This window comes from Harpia harpyja, chromosome 18 (assembly GCF_026419915.1).
Source record: "Harpia harpyja isolate bHarHar1 chromosome 18, bHarHar1 primary haplotype, whole genome shotgun sequence".
NCBI classification, from domain to species: domain Eukaryota; kingdom Metazoa; phylum Chordata; class Aves; order Accipitriformes; family Accipitridae; genus Harpia; species Harpia harpyja.
This window is the reverse complement of record NC_068957.1, coordinates 16,120,697-16,136,847: the sequence shown is the minus strand read 5'-3', so window position 1 is coordinate 16,136,847 and position 16,151 is coordinate 16,120,697. Positions and strand designations below refer to the sequence as shown.

General features: G+C 46.9%; 1 protein-coding gene across 5 annotated transcripts in view; it reads right to left on the bottom strand.

The window, feature by feature from the left end:
- Positions 1 to 16,151, bottom strand: part of PLS3 (plastin 3) — a 55,416-nt gene that overhangs the window by 18,133 nt on the left and 21,132 nt on the right. For all 5 annotated transcript variants that reach the window (XM_052813532.1, XM_052813536.1, XM_052813535.1 and 2 more), the window contains exon 2: positions 5,326 to 5,412. In XM_052813532.1, coding sequence (XP_052669492.1) covers positions 5,326 to 5,392 — 67 coding nt within the window. In that variant the 5' untranslated portion in view covers positions 5,393 to 5,412. The remainder of the gene's footprint in view (positions 1 to 5,325; positions 5,413 to 16,151) is intronic.

The window sequence follows — 16,151 nt, the reverse complement described above, 5'->3', positions numbered from 1 at the left end:
ACAATAATGCTGATGAAATAAAGTGCTTTGGGCCAATGATTAATGACAGCAACAGGCTGCTGTCTGGCCTTTAATTTTAGAATTTTATTCCAAAAAAATATAAGCCTACAAAGGCAAGCTTTATTAAACAGTCCAGCCTGAGATGTCATCAGCAAACTATTTCCCCTCTAGATAAATCACAGCTTCTTCTGTTACAGTTTTCTTATTACTAAATCTAACTCCACAACATGCATCTTTTCCCTGCCTCACAGCCAGTGAAGAAAATCAGACGAGAAGGGATTCGCTAGTCTCCAGGGCCTGTGCACCCAAAACAAAACTTTGCTTTCACCCTCAGCATGCCTACAGCCAACACCCATTGCTTTAGCCTATGCTTGACTGAACCGACCACAATCCTTTGCCATGCTGCCAAATTAAGCAGGTAAATCCAGAAACACCTGTTCATCACTTCTTCCAATCAATCCACCACCTAAAAAAACCCCTAAGTTTTACATCTACCCAAATGTTAGTAGACAAAGGACAGAAAAAAATAAGACTTCAAAATACATATTGTATCCTTGATAGGATCACGGGTGTGATTTTGATTCAGATTTGATAAAGGTTTTCCTCTTGGTATGTCTAGCTTAAGCATTCAGACGTGTTTCTGGACCAAGCTTGCATGTACCATGTCTGAGCCTATTCAGAAGTGAAAGGGAAAAGCACAATAGATGGTATTTCGTGAGGCAGAAGCCTGTTGGGTGAGACAGCAGGGAACCAAGCTCCAAAGTCCCCATCTCTAATACATTGGAGTGATGCATAGGTAAAAGGATGCTTAAACCTGTTTAGAGCTCAGTTTTACATATTAAGCCCTGCATGTCTTTTAAGGGTACAATCTAATTCAAGGAATTAATCCCCAGCCTTGCATTTATATTGGTTTGCTTGCAGAACAGAAACCACAACTTAAAAACACTGACTGAAATGCAACTGAGGAGTTAACAAAGGCCATTGTCTGGTCCATCCACACTTGCTCAGCAGACCTCAATCTCAGCCTGAAAGCATCAAACCTGGCTGCAGGGCAGATATCAGGTATTTACTGCAGTCTGGCTCAACACCTGCCCATTTTGAAGGTTTCATTCACCCCTGCAAAGCAGCATCTTCCCAGTCTTCTGTGTCTGCCTAGCTCAAAAAAGATTCACCTCTGCTCACTGAGGGGGGAAAAAAAAAAAAGAAAAAAATTAGTAGCTCTGCTGCACAAAAAGCATCTGAAATGCACACTGACATGTGAGCGCATGCAACTCAGGAGCATGGCACCAGGAAAGATGCTGCCCATCAGGAGGGGCTGCACACCAGCAGCTCTCAGCCTCTACATTGGGCTCAGACAGACAGCACATATTCAAGCGTGAAGGACACACACTGTTGAGTAATGTGCTTTAACTCACTCAAAACACTTGGGTCTCGGGACCTAAGTTCTTACAACTCTTAATGACATCCCAAACACCCACTTGTAAGAGTTACTCTTCCATAGTATCCTGGGAAAAAAAATTAATCACTGATTTACTGCATAGATTAAAAGGGCATCTATGTCCCAGACACTTTGGGAGTGGGATTTACAAGCAAGACAGGTCTGTTGGCTCAACTGCAAGACCCCACACCAAGTTACTGGTCTTGCAGTAAAGATGCTCTCATTTCAAGTTTTAGCTTCTTGGCAGCTTTAAGTGTTAAAGCCTGGTGGATGTGCTAGCCCGTGGTTTTGGCTTGGTAGCAGAGTCGAGTAACCCTAACTAGTGATTGACTATGTGATGGAATATGGACTCATTCTTCTCTTAACATGTCAAAAAGCCTTTAGCCCTGTAAACATAACAAATAGGCCTGAGAACCCTACCCCACAGGGCAGCTGCTTCCCTTCCTGCTGTCTCTGTTCCCCCTCTGGCATCAGAGTCAAATGTACAAAGTAGCAGCATTAAAAAAAAAGCAGTCACCTTTGCAGCACCAGCAAGTTCCATAATTATTTCCAGCATTACTGCAAGCCCACCATACGGTGCCTTGCTGGATGTCCTGCGACAGGGCCAGACTTCAGACGGAAGGTGGTCTAAAGTCCCTCTCTAACAAAATCTGAAATGGTATTCAACAGCTTAAGAGGCTGTCAAAATAGAAGCTATCCCAAATGAAATCCTTCAGCGTACAGCCCAGAATTACTAATGGAAGAAAGCAAAATTGTTTTAACAGACAAGCTACAGCCTGGATTCATTATAATCTGCCTGATGGAAAGGAAACTACAGCACATCTGAAGTTTCCTATTTCTACTGAAAGTTGTGTGCATGCCAGCTTACTAAACCTGGGAAAGGTCACTGCAGTGATGTACGGCACCATCTTCTGCCCATGTGCAGGTGGCGCAGCAAAGCCACAATAAAACCTAAAAGCTGCTTCAAGCTCTGGCTCAGCTTCCTCCTGACAAATACTTAAAATAGCTTAAATAACAGGATGCGAGAGGGGAAAGTAACCCACACGTTTCCTTTTAAGGATATATGCTCAGCAGGACACACTCTAGCAGGATCACAGATCCCTATTTGCCTTAAGCTTAACATTTCAGTGCATTGTTTTACCACCTTGCAGCAGTGAACAAAGTGTTCGGCTGGGTTACAATTTTTAAGTACTTCGTGTTTTCAGAAAAGATGCTTATCTCTGCTATTAGAAGCAGGGAGAAGGAAGACAAACAGAGCAAGTTCGCAGATTTTGTTCTGCCATGCCTCCCCTATGAAGGGCCACTGTTTAGCCAAGTACATACATACATATGTCTGTTATACTGAACAAATTCAGAGATCAGCTGAGACTTGGAGCAACCTACTCTTCTCCCACTAACCTGCGGGTCATTCAAAGCCTAGACAGTTCTTATGCCCCACTTCATTACTTTTTTCAGATGTTAAAATGCTTTTCCGAACCACTGCCATTTACCACTTGGATCACTTCCAATACAAATACCTGGTTATAGGATGCTGGGAGCTGCTTGTCTGAGCTGTAGCTGACTTCAGTGCTAACCTTAAACCATGGTTTCTATCCATGGACTGCTTCTAGTAAGCAGTAGGTAGTCTATGGAACTCTTGCCTTTTGCTGGCTGTCAGAGAACAGCACACCTGCTGCATGGGAGAGAGGGAGATACCTTCAAGTGGCATAGAAGGCAGGTGGTGACAGAGTCTATAGTAACACACCTCACTGCCTTCCAGCATCGCCAGATGTCTCGATCTAGTCCAGCTGCACACAGAAAAGCTGATCAAACACACATCTTTGAACTCCCATCAACCTACACATCCAGAGCAGCAACTAGAGTGAAAGCAGGCCTCCAGGAAGCCCATGCAGCTGCACATTGGAGCAGGGCACATCTTGGTAAGCAGAAACCACCCTGAGAGATACTTCCTCCTCCCTACATCCCCTTTACAACATCCTAGAAGCCAATCTGCTGAGCTTTGCTATAACCATGCTTCTCAGCTGCGTTCCAAGTCTTCCAGGTAGCTGGGAGATGAAAGAAAAGCTTCATTTTAAGTAGCAGCCTTAATCCAACTTTCCTTTGCATTCACTAGAGACGGCATTAGAAGTTGCCAGCGAAAGTCAGTCACCCAGTTAGTGACCAGTTCTATATCCCAGGGCAAATATGGGTCCTTTAGGCAAGAATAAAAGGAATAAGAGCATTAAAGACACTCATGGCAGGCGTGTCCCACCGCAATGCTTGCAGGCTGTACCATGCCTAAAGCGCACAAAACAGAAGACAGCTGAAAAGCACTAGCAGATCCCATCTCACTTGTGGGTATGTCCTGGCTAATTATCACATTTCTCAGTAACACCTAATTTTTGACACTGCTTTTATAATTTAATACCAAACAGGGACCAGAGCGAGCTGGTTTCCTAAAACAAACCAGGATCTGACTTGGGTTTCTCCATGTTTCCAGTGCAAAGGCAGCCAGTCAACCTAATCTTGCTAATTTCCCCCCACACTAATGACAAAAAGCCACCACATTCCAGCCAGGTTAATCATTTTAAGTTTATCCAAGGACAGAATGGGCTGCCTGCATCCCAGCCTTATTGAGGTTTGCGCTCAGAGGCACATTAGGCAGCAAGAAGCACAATGGTCACTCATCTTCCTCTGCGGCAGCTCACTTCCACCTGCTGGAAAAGTCTCAGGAAGAGTGAGACAGAAGAGGGAACTGCCAAAAATGCAACTTGCTTCAAGTCCCAACAGCGAATACTACTCCATGAGAATCAGTTGTCTTTGAAATTTCTATGTCCCTCTGCAGACTGCAAATTTAGAGCAAGTGAGAGTTTTAAGAGCCACTCTGCTCTAAGGGCAGTTTACCCGATACAGATGCAAGGCAACTACCAATTTGTATTTATAACCAGTGCTTGAGCGATGCCAATGTCCAGTTAGGAAAATGAAACACTGGCTCTGACCACTTGTGCAACTCATTCCCAGCCAGTGCCAGTCCCGGGTGTGGTTCCCCAGCTGCATACGCTGACCTCAGTCCACACTGCTGCGGTCCAGCTCCCATCCTGCCCCTCCCTGGCGTTTCTCTGATCCTCCAATAAGCCATATCAGGAAACTAAACCAGCAGAAAACAGTTTTCTCCATGATGTCAGTTTTCTGCCCGTTTCAGCTTCCCAAAGCAGCCTGCCAGAGGCTTTTGCAATGCCAGCGCAGGTGGAAAGCTGGAAGGCAGGCAGAGCAGCTTGGGCTGTGCAACCCCTTGAGCATCGCAGGCTGTTAGGGAGGTGAGAACCAGAGAAGAAACAGAGCCACCAGAGGGCAATGCATATGCACTGCAGCCGCAAAACATTTTATTATCACTGCAAGTTGTTCCATAATGGCCAGGTAAACAGACACTAATTAGGTTTTGCCTACAAGCTCACCAAACACAGTGCCTCAAATACACCTGCACAAACCAGAAACATAGCACCTACATTTACCATCTGCACTGCTCAGCCAATCTGACAAAACCAACATCATCAGAACCAAGCACTGTGCAAGCCCTGAAGCACTGCCTGGGCTGAAGTAATGCAGTACCTGTTTGGATATTTCTTCTGCCATCAGGAACCAACAAAGCCTACCCTGGAGCAACAGGGCAAGGCTGTCTGCCAGTGCTCACTGACAGCCAGACTGCCCATGTCCCTTCCTTTGTGCTCCTTGGCTAGAAGTGACAAGCCAGAAGCAACAAGGCTGCCAAGGGACTCCTTGGCATGGAGAAGATCACGAGAGCAGCAGACTGCCCACATCCTGCTGGCACCGCTGCTCACGAGGCTAGGTTAAATTCATTTCAAATGTACAGCAGACAGGAGCGTGGTGCCCTCCTCACTGTGACTTACCAACTTTTGCAAAGGCCTCCTTGAGTTCCTCCAGCTCATCTTTGGAGATTTGCGTGGTGTTGGCCATCTCATTAATTTAGGGAGTACCTAAAGAGAGAAAAAGGACACTGTATGAAATCAGGCTGCATTCAAATGCATGCAGTTTTGAACAGCAGTATAGTAACAATCAATACCAAGGTCACTACAGTTCTTGAAGCCACGTTTATCTTTCCACTAATAAAACAGATGTGTGAAACTCAGAAGGCAGCAAATTCACTCCTTAACAAGTCAAAAATCCCATTAGCCTTGTTAATATTTAGCTCTGTGTATTTATTTTATGGGCTATGCTGTTCTGCACACATTAAGATACCTGCTACCAGTGTGTTCTGTAGGTCAGAAAAGCTCACATCTCCAGGGATTTTCCACAACTTTGAACAAAATGAGAATCCAGAGTTAAAATATCAATGCAAAATATGCTGAACGCTCTGCCTGCTGGTCTGCCCCCAAGAGCACACAGCCACCAAACCCAAATAATAAAGATTCTGAACAGTACCTGAAAAAGGTCTTTTCGCACAAAGTAGTATACCTGGTACTGTTCGCAAAAAAGAAATAGTCTGCTTTTCTACAGGGAACTGTTCGAATAAACACCTGCCTATTTCCCCAGAGTCAGTCTCTCAATAAACCATGTAAGCAACAGACTGTTTGCACTGCCACTGACCCCCTCTACGCCCCTGAGCAAGGCACAGCAGGAACACCGCAAGCAAGTCTGGAACAGCAGGCATCAGCCGCGCTCAAACCCCAAGTCCACAGAAACTTTGCATTGATCAGACCTGGTTGGTGTTTAAGAAACAGAGAGGATGAAGCATACAGTTCCTACACCCATCTGCTATAATACCCCTTTCCAAGCACTGATTAGGTGTCACTCGGCCAGCCTGGACAGGAGGCATCACCATAAGGATGGTAAAAGGCCAGTGACGTACCCACGTCCCCTTCCCATGACATTCATGACAGCAGCATCAGATGCCCTGTTGGCACTTCGGCCAATACGACCAAGAGAGATCAGTGATTGATGGAACAACGCAAACGGGGGAATCCCTGTGCATGAACAAAGAGGTAGGCACTGACAAGCACATTCCAGCACACGTGCTAGCTCTACCTCAGGGTCTTTAAAACATGGATCTGGGCAGGCTCAGTGCAACTTCAAATGAGACTTGCATTCCAAGATTTTCCAGCTCCCACAGTTAGCTACATCACTACGTTGAGAAACAAAAGGTTCCTCCTCTGCCTATGGGAACAGACACAGCTGCCGCCTCCTCTGTAAGCAAAAGGATGAGCAGTGAATTCAGGTTTACAGATTGTCAGAAGGCAGGCTCATGAACAGGCTGGCTCACTGCTCAAGTGACAAGAGGCTCAGTTTCACAAATGCCTGTGCTCTGAGCAAGCCTATTTTGTCTGAGGCTCCCAGCTGCCTTCACAAGCACTTGTTAGCTTAAGAACACAAGTTTGCCTGTAGCTGTAAATATTCATTTTCTGTAACACTTTACTCAGTCCGGGAAGAAAGAAGTCGTTAGAGATGAGAGCAATGGGCAGGTGTGCCAGCATGGGAAACCAGCTCAGACAGGTGCTACCAGCAGAGAAAGTCAACAAGAAGTTGCATCACTGCAGAGACAAGGAAAGCACATCAGACCCCACCTCCAAAAACATCTGCAGAGCTGCCAGCGGACACAAGAAGATGTTTAACAGTCAGTAAAAGGTAAAAGACACCAACAGCAAGACAGCCAACTTCATCATTGGACTTGTACTGCAAGAATGGGGAAGTGGGAGGAATTGTGGCAAAGCTGCATCAGACTGACTTGGGGGGGGGGAGCACCAAAGTAAATGTTTTATACCATTTCAGAGATAACAAGTTAGGCTAGTTGACCAAGGAAATGCTACCATGCAGGTCCTTGCAAGATGCAGGAATGCTGTGTGCAGCGCTGCCCGTCTTGCAGGATGCCCAGCCTGGGACCTACCCCCGTTCCTGAAGCAGCCCCTTCCCTGCAGCACTCCCACGGGTGCCCCAGCAGCCTGAGCCTCAGTGCCACCAAAACCTGGCTGTTATTTCCAGGGGATGAAGGAGTTGCTCAGCAAGAAAGTCAGCTCTGAGCAAGCTTGGTGCACGCTACAGGAGGTGGATTTCACAACTGGCAGAAACACTTGGGGAACACTATCAGGAACGGAGACAATTTTGGCTACGCAGGCAGGCAGGTGGCATGAGCTGCCAGGCAGGAGAGGCCAGGCCTACGAGACTGAAATTTCATTCAACCCTCCTTCACAAATTCTGCCTTCTTCCTAATCCTCACTTGCACCTATTCATTTTCAAACCATGAGGATTTCCTGCAAAAAGGGATTTCCAAAAGCATCATTATCTAACCACTTCATTGGAATTTAATTAGCTGCTGACTATCTCTAACATCTTTAAAAGCAAAACAAGCAGCAAACACCACCATAAGCTGAGAGCTTTTAAAAAAGCTGCTCTGTTTGACTTTAACAGGGAAATATTACACTCTGGATATGCCCTGCAGTTGTTTGTGTGGGTCTTCACTTAAAAAAAATTTTCCCTTCCAGCTCCTATGCTGTTCAGCTCAGTCAGTAAGTCTACAAAACAGGTTTGCCTCTCAGTTTTCATACTGCTTCCTCCTTCTCTGTTTCTCTGCTTGAGAGGAGAGAGGGAGAATTTGAACCAACAGAGAAAAAGCAGACACCTGACCTTGTTATAGCTGTCTGGGAAGGGGAAAAGTATGTTATAACAAAACAGTGTATGAAAAGGTTACTGGGCCACAAAGTTACAAGCTGACAGGGACTGCTAAGCTCCCAAGGCAATTTTACAGAGTTTTTTTGCAATAGGTATTACACCAACATTGGCACACTCATCTAGGGGACAGTAGGGCTTTTCAGTTTTTTGTTGTGTGGGGGTTTTTTGTTTGTTTTTAATAGCTGAGTCTAGGGCATTCAAAATCATGTTTTTCATTCAGTTGCATTTTTAAACAAGAGGCTTTGTCTTCACGGACATAAAAAGCCCTTTTATCACACTGGCATAGGGATCACGCATCAGCTGCCTCACTCGAAGCCCTGTGGGGACACGGCACCACGCTGCTCACGCCTCACCACGTCACATTCACTTCTACCACAAGCAAAGTCTCTGCCAGGGCACGCAATGAGAGCCAGAGACAAACTCACGTTTAAAGACCTATTTTAGAGGGAGGAAGAGAGAAGGAGGGGAAAAGAGGAGACAGAAGTGAGCTACTGATCCCACACCCATTTTACACGCTGGTGACAGCTGGTCCATCGGTCAATGCACACATAAACAGAGTGTACAAGGAAGCAATTCCTGCTCCAAATCCCGTTTGGTCCTGCCTTCATCCCTCACCCCACAGAAGAAAAGCAAAGGCAGCTCCATAACACACGGCTGCACAAAAGCAGCTTCACAGAAGAGAGTGGCTGGCAGACGGTGCAGCCCGTTTCTGTGCTCTGAAGACTTCACTTTGTGCTGCAGATCAGAGCTGCTTTAAGTGCATCTCAGGTTTTTGAATATCACTCCCATCCCAGAGAGGGGCTGTATAAAGTTTCTGTGCAAACAAGTTTTATAGCTTCTAAACACACTGCAGTCACTGAATTGGGATTAGTTTATTTGCTCTCCAGACAGAACTGCAATACAGGCAGGTCAAATAAAGCTGCCCCAGCCCGTGTGTTTTAACAGCTGTAAGCCACCTGGAGACACACCACTGCAGTGGGGACTGCCACCAGAGGGATGCCTCCTCTGTGGTGCTCAGCACTTCCAGCACAAGCGCCAGAAGCTAACCAGGGCATTTGGTGGATTAACTGCTCAGACAGCAACTTAAAAACACTCAAGCCCAGAGAAAAAGTCCCCAAGACTCTTCCCCAAGAGGAGAAGCCCTGGGAGCTGCATCCTGTACAGAGGATGGGTGGAAATTGGGGGGGGGGGGGGGGGGGGGGGGGAAGCATCCAGGCATTTGCACATCTCCTTGAAAGCTGAAGGATTAATTCAATTTTGAAAGCACTGGGCAACCAAATATTTCCCAACAGCCACTTGAACACTTCCAACAGAAACAGAGCTGGAATTTGCTGCTGATCCAAATGGAAGAATTTGCTTTCTTAGCAGCTCCGTGTTAGTTTGAAAACCGAGTCGCTCCGTCCCTCCCAGACCCGCCCTGTTTTAATATCTCTAGAACTGACTGATTAACAGCATCAATTTGTTTACTCAAATGGGCAAATGCAGAGACACATTAAAGTGTCAACAAAAAGGTATTAATATGTCCTTTTTCCATCCGATAAAAAAAAAAAAAAAAAGAGAGCGAGCTAGGCCTAGTCTGGAGCAGTGACTCACCCTGTATGTATTCCTCTGAAAAAAGGAACCTGTGGTTTTGCTGCCTTTTCATGACAAAGGCTCCAGACATGAGAAGGCAAGTCAGTCAGCATTAACTAATTAAAAATACTTCAAAACCCGCATATCTCTGACCACTAACCCAGCACGTATCAGTCTTCCTTTAGGAATAATGAGCCAGTCAGCCAGGCACTCGGTCCCCCCCCCAACCCATGGCAAGTGCCAGAGCCCCCGGGCTTGCAGCACAGGGCACTGACGCAGCCACCTTGCTAATTTGGAGGGAATCCTGGTGATTCAGCTGAGGTAGGATCTGGCCCCCAGGCTTCCTGTGGCTCACCCCATCCTCCTCTTCCTCCCTGTTTCGCAGGTAGGGAGGGGGCTTGGCCCTGCCAAGAGCCGCATCAGAGAATGGGGTGGCCATCCGCACTCCCCTGCTTCCCTTGCCCCATTCGCCCACCCCCCAGCTCCTTTTGCAAGACGTGTGAATCTTGGTCACCACAAAGTCCTTCCGAGCCCACTGCTGCAAGGGCCTCTCCCCCACCGCCACGCAGACCCCCTCCACAGGGCCAGCAGCATCATGCCCATCCTGGCATGGCTGTGCGAGCTTCAGAGCTGCTGGACAGCCTGGGGCAGCCACTCTGCTCAGAGCAAAGCAGCGAGGGAAGTGAGTCACTGGTAAGGGCTGAAAGCCTGAGTTTTCTTTGCATCCCTTCCCAGGTGATTGGGATGCTGCAGGGATCTCCTGATGCTGCAGGAACCCTCCTCCACAGGCACCGGCCAGCCCTAGGCTCGTGCTGCATTTGGAAATGCTTGCAGGCAGGAGAGGGCACACATACCATCCCATCATCAGGTGCACCCAGCAGCTCTGCTGGCTCCTTTTTTTGGTCCAGTCCAAGCAAAGCCACTGGGGTTTTACAGACAACATCTTCAAACTTGACAGCAACAGGAAGAAGCAAAAGTTTGTGGTGCGCAGTCTCCGCCTGATGAGTCCTCCAAGATAAACACTTACTGCTGCTTTGGGAGGAGACAGGGAGATTTAGGGATTGATGGCCTGTAAATGAAAACCTATCATGCAATCCATCCTCTCCTGCTCATCATTGGTTTGTGTGTTTCAAACAATGTTTTGTTCATCAAATTCCTCCAAGACAGCACCCACTCGTTAGGTGTGGTTATTAGCAAACACCAGGTTGCTGGAAGCATATAAGCTTTTATTTGGCAATTACCTTCCAGGCAGTCACCCATCAGAGGCACAGGCTGAAACCAGACCTTCGCCACACTTTCGTCTTTCCATATAGCAATAGGTGCCATCCTGATAAGAGCAGTGATTAAGAGATGCTACCCCATCCGCAGGGACTGCACCGCTGTGGTGTCCAACACCTTACCAACAGCATGATGCCACTACAAACCACTGTCCCTTGGAAATGACTTTGCTGTTGCTCTTTGCATGAATGCTGTACTCAGGAACACCTCCACGTTTTGCGTCCATATCAACTCAGTTAGCTGCTTCCCCTGCCTCGGGAGGAAAGGGGCATGTGAAGCTTCGAGCGGGTATTTCTTTGCAGTGCCAGACTTGGGCGAGTAGCTGCATCTCTCATCTGTGGCTCTTCCCTTCAGCCAAGCTTTCCCAGCCCCATGCACACCAGGCTCAACACTGATGAAACTACAGCTCTGCTCTCAAGGTCTGCCGTGCTTTAACTATTGAACAGCACTGGGCTGTAAAGCCTGCAAAGCAATCACCCAAACCCAGCTTTATTTCGTTATTAAGCCAGCTTTCCTCATCCATGCACAGCACCAAACAACTTGCCTCAACAGGCCAATGACCAGCTACACACAAATTCAATTTTAATACTGAATTTCTTTAAGCATGTCTTGCTGTTTGAATTTACTACCTCCCACCTCCCAATTCTCCAGCTTCCTCGAGCTACTGCCTTTACACGCAGTACATCCAGTACACACGGAGTACACACTTGGACTCGTCCATGCTGGTTGCGTAGCCCACCAGCTGTTATACAGCCACTTGTTGCATCGCAGGGAAAGGACACAGAACAGCAGATAGTGATTGCCACCTTATGGCTCACCTCTTCCCAATCCCAAACAGAGATTACCTCCAGCTGCTGTTTTTGAAGCATCTCTAAATCAGCAAAAGTCCCATTAGTGGGTTTTGCTTTATATTCTTTCAAATCCCTGAAACTGTCATGCTGGGAGAGACAGGCTCCCTGCTATGCTTATTTTCACCTGGGAGTGGACTGTGAGAGTTTGCTCCTGTTGTTACACAACTCACCGCTGCTGCAGGGGAAAAAATCTGTCAAATCCATCAGGAGCAGAGACACATCCTGGAGTTAGTCACTGCACTTGGCTTGCCAGCAGCTCTCTCCAGATTTGGAGGCATGCCTCTATGGGGTATCCACCTCTGGACATGCACATTCCTCCAGCAGGTCCAGGTTAAAAACCCAATTTCTCCTAGCTCCACCTGGGTAGAACAACGCCAGAGATTTTTCTGAACAGCGCTTGGGTAGGTGCCCAGCAGGGATCTGGGCTGCTCAGAGGCAGGGTCACTCCGACGATATGGGAACAACTGCAGCAAACCAGGTTTGCTATGCCTTCTGCTTAGACTTTAACCACTGCCCCAACATCCATGGGCAGCCTGGACAATCTGATCCTTCACTGTTTGCATGCTGGTCAACATGTTTTCTCTTCCTTCAAGACAGAACCAGATTCACTAGCTTCGATCATCTTAAATCCTTATTAAAAACAATTGCTGACCCATCCGCCAATTCACATGCCTCTGACTCCCCTGCACAGCCAAGGAGGCTTTTTGGGGTGCAGCCACACCTGAGTAACAGTCAGCATGTTCAGCACCCTGACCCAGAACCGAGCTGTAGCCAGTACTCCCAGAAAACCCCAAATCAGCATCAAACCTGCTCACAGCATCAAATAGAAATCAGCCCCTTGCTAAAAGGCCAGGAAAGCCATGTCCTTCAGGGCAGCATCCAGGATACTGAGAGCTGGGGACATGACACAGAAATTTGTAGGGATTTGAGTACACAAATCCTTCTGTCTCGCAGACATAGAAAAACAGAAAGATAGCAAGCAGCTGAGGATGCTCAGCCACGTGATATCCAATTGCCCAAAGGCTGGAGGGGAGCACAAGTCTGAGTAACACAAGTGCCTCCACTCCAGCTGCACATGGGAGGGAAAAAAAACAACTTCCCCAGTCCTCAGTGCAGTCCCCCCCAACACATCCCCATCCAGCCCTGAAGGACTGTGAGCCAGAGCTGCCTCTGACACACATTAAGGGGTGACATGCAATCCTGGAGTAGAGTAGATGGATGCTTCCTTACCCTCATGACCCAGTGTTTACTACGAGGAGGCTGAACTGACAGAAACATAAAACTGGTTTGGGACTCAAATGGAAGGAAGCAGCACAGAAAGCTTTCTGCAGACCTACACTCTTCTCTGAAGGCTCCTGACGCAGAAGACCAGGGCCAAGTGGATTGGATGGACAGTCAAAGCAGGGGCAGTGATGACTTTCAAGGAGGAGAGCAGCTGCCTGCTAGATCTTGCAGCTGCACCTGCACACACCCAGCACGCTGCAGACTTGCAGCTACAGTGTACCGACCGCCTCACTGCTCCAGCTCTTATTCCACGTATCTACAGAGTACTTATAATCTGCAGGGCACAGTAGAAACCAGATCAAATACTGTTTGAGACAGCAGTGAATCAGTCCTTAAAAGCCTCTTTGCCAAATACTTCTCCTAAACATTGCATTTTGGCACACCTCCAGTTTTAGCAGTACTCCAGGATTAGAGCACATTTGAGATCATAACCCGCTAGATTGGTTTAACTCACTTTTGAATTTCAATAGTTTGTCCACATCAGTGGAAACAGGAACAGCAATATTCCCTGTTAACTAATTAGTACAACATGAAAACAGGTGATCCTTTCAAGACCTCTCAGGAAAGAAAGAGCTGAACACTCATCCTGCCTGGAATTTGCAAAATCAAGTAACATCCAGAGATAATTTAAACCTAAGAGTAAGAAGATAAAAAGGGGGGCGGGGGGTGGGGGGGTCAGATGTCAGCTAACGGACTGAGACTCATAAGGCTTAATTTAAGTGCCTGGCTCAAGCACAGAAAAATCATGCTAGCCTCAGGAAATTCTTATGCTGATAGTAACTCTTATTCTTGCATAGTTTCCCAAATAAAGAGCAGTATGAAACACTTCCTTTGGCTTATTCTGTATCTTAACCATAAATGACTTCAAGAAAGGACCCACCTCTTACCACCCATCGCAAAACTCAGCATAAGGCATCCCTCATTTTATGACGGGACTCTCAGAGCAATGGTGGGAAAGTCAACGGGTTCCCCACCTGCATAAGTGAGGAGGGATGAGGATCACAAGGCTGAATTAGTGCAGATTTCCTTCCCCAGAAGCAGTTGGGACCTGCTTGCTGAGACCTGCAGGTTACCCTCAACATGCTTTAAGCATGTGTGTCTTGATTTCCCAATATTCAGCCCAAAAGGAGCCCAGTTCCTTACAAGGGTGAGTTGCAGACCTCAGCCTGTGCCCTGGCCTCCAGCAGCTGGACAAAACCCTTCGAAGGCTGAAGGGACTTGAGGCCACGCAGCTCAGACCCACCTCCATGCCCCCAGCACCTCCAGCCTCCACTCTCAAGTAACACCTTTGCTTGGCAGGTAAAGCGACTGATATTCAACATGCCATGATAAAGTAAGAAGCATTACTCAGTCTGTAAAACTTCCCTCCCACCCAGGAGGGGGAATCAACCCAATCCGTAAATTAAATCACAGTACAGTCACTGCTTATTCAATGCCAGCAAACAAGCTCCTGCAAGCCAAATACCCAGCATGACGGTGCTGATCCCTGGTGAGCTGGACAATAGGGAGTTTCAGCGATTAATTTTGGGAGGGTGGGTTTCATGCAACCTTTTAGAAGCTACAGCTGCAGTCGAGTGATTTTCCAGACTGTTTTATCAATTTGAAGGTAAACAGAGCTGTCCTGAAATGGCACAGCCAGGGCTGAAATCCCGGCAGCCTGGCAACTGCTGTCCAGATGATAAACATTCAGAGAAGTGTGTCAATGAATGTTTTCTTAAATAAGAAACAAAACACTAGAAACTACAAGCCATACTCTAAGCATTGGAACTATGTTTCAAAAGTCTCTTAAAAAACAGGAATTTCAGCAACTGATCTCTTACTAGATAGAAAGAGCTACTGATAAAAGAAGAAAAACCTTTCTCCATCCTTCCCCTGCTGCCTGTAATCTTGTTTAGAAAGCGCTTGGGAAAAAGGGAAAGAAGTCAAAATAATTTGATTCAGAGCAAGAAAGCAACACGAGACTGCAATAAATCAGTGTTGCTGCATAGCTGCCTTAGTGGCTTTTGGCAGTAGAAAAAGCCCTGTAAATTCAACACTTATTTTCTTTAGAGAAGATGGTACAGATCCTATCTACCCTTAACAAAAGCAGAAACATTAATCTCAAAGATTAATGTGAAATGGCTAGAAGAGCAGGAGAGCTGCTATCTTAGCCTCCCAGGAGGCTGCCATGACAGTGAAATCACGTTTACTCTGACAGCAGGGTGTTCCCCACACTTCTCTATAATTTAACTTAATACAGGGAGGAGCAATAGGGAGCAAAAGATAGCAGTTGCCAGTCCAAGATCAGGCAAGCTCTACCCCGTGACTCTTGGATTTTGGACAAGCATTAATAATCTCTGCAAAATGCACCCTAGTTAGCAGGTTCCAAGGCAAAGCAGGATCTCCAAGATGCATCCAGCACTCCTGGAGCCGAGTACTAACTTCTCATTGCATCCCTTCAAGCTGCTTCGCCTCCTCCTCCTCCCTTGGTTTAGCCGCTCAGCCAGTGCCCAATACCCCTAGGACAGATGTAGTGGTTAAAGACACGTGTGCACTGTAAACAGCGTGCAACCTCATTGCTACTCTGAATTTCAGGAGGGTGTGAGTCCTCCAGCTCTGGATATCATTCTTTACAGCCAGATGTTTTGCAGAATAAATGCAGGGTAAGAGTAAAATATAACTAAGCAAAACCTCAAAGCAACACATTCAGTATAAACAAAATCAGGACATGAAGAAGCTACACTAGATGTGTTTTACAGGTTTTCAGACAAGTGTAAGTTTTTTCAGCCCCCAAAAATTTCAGCATTTCAGTCCAATACTTAGAAGTACTTGGTATATAAGTGTTTTAGCCAGTAGCGACTGCTAAAGCACTTGAAGAGGGTCTATGCCAACTTCCAGCATCAGTTATAGCCACCCTTCACCAGAAAACACAGCAAGCAAGATAAACTCCTCAGTCTGGAAACAAACTCCTGCCAGGCTGTGATGCCACACACCATTCCCACCAGAACAGCAAAGCAGCTCAGCCCCAGCCTCTCAGGGCAAATGACTCCAAAAAGTTAGGTAGCCACCACAGCCAGCAGCCTACAGCC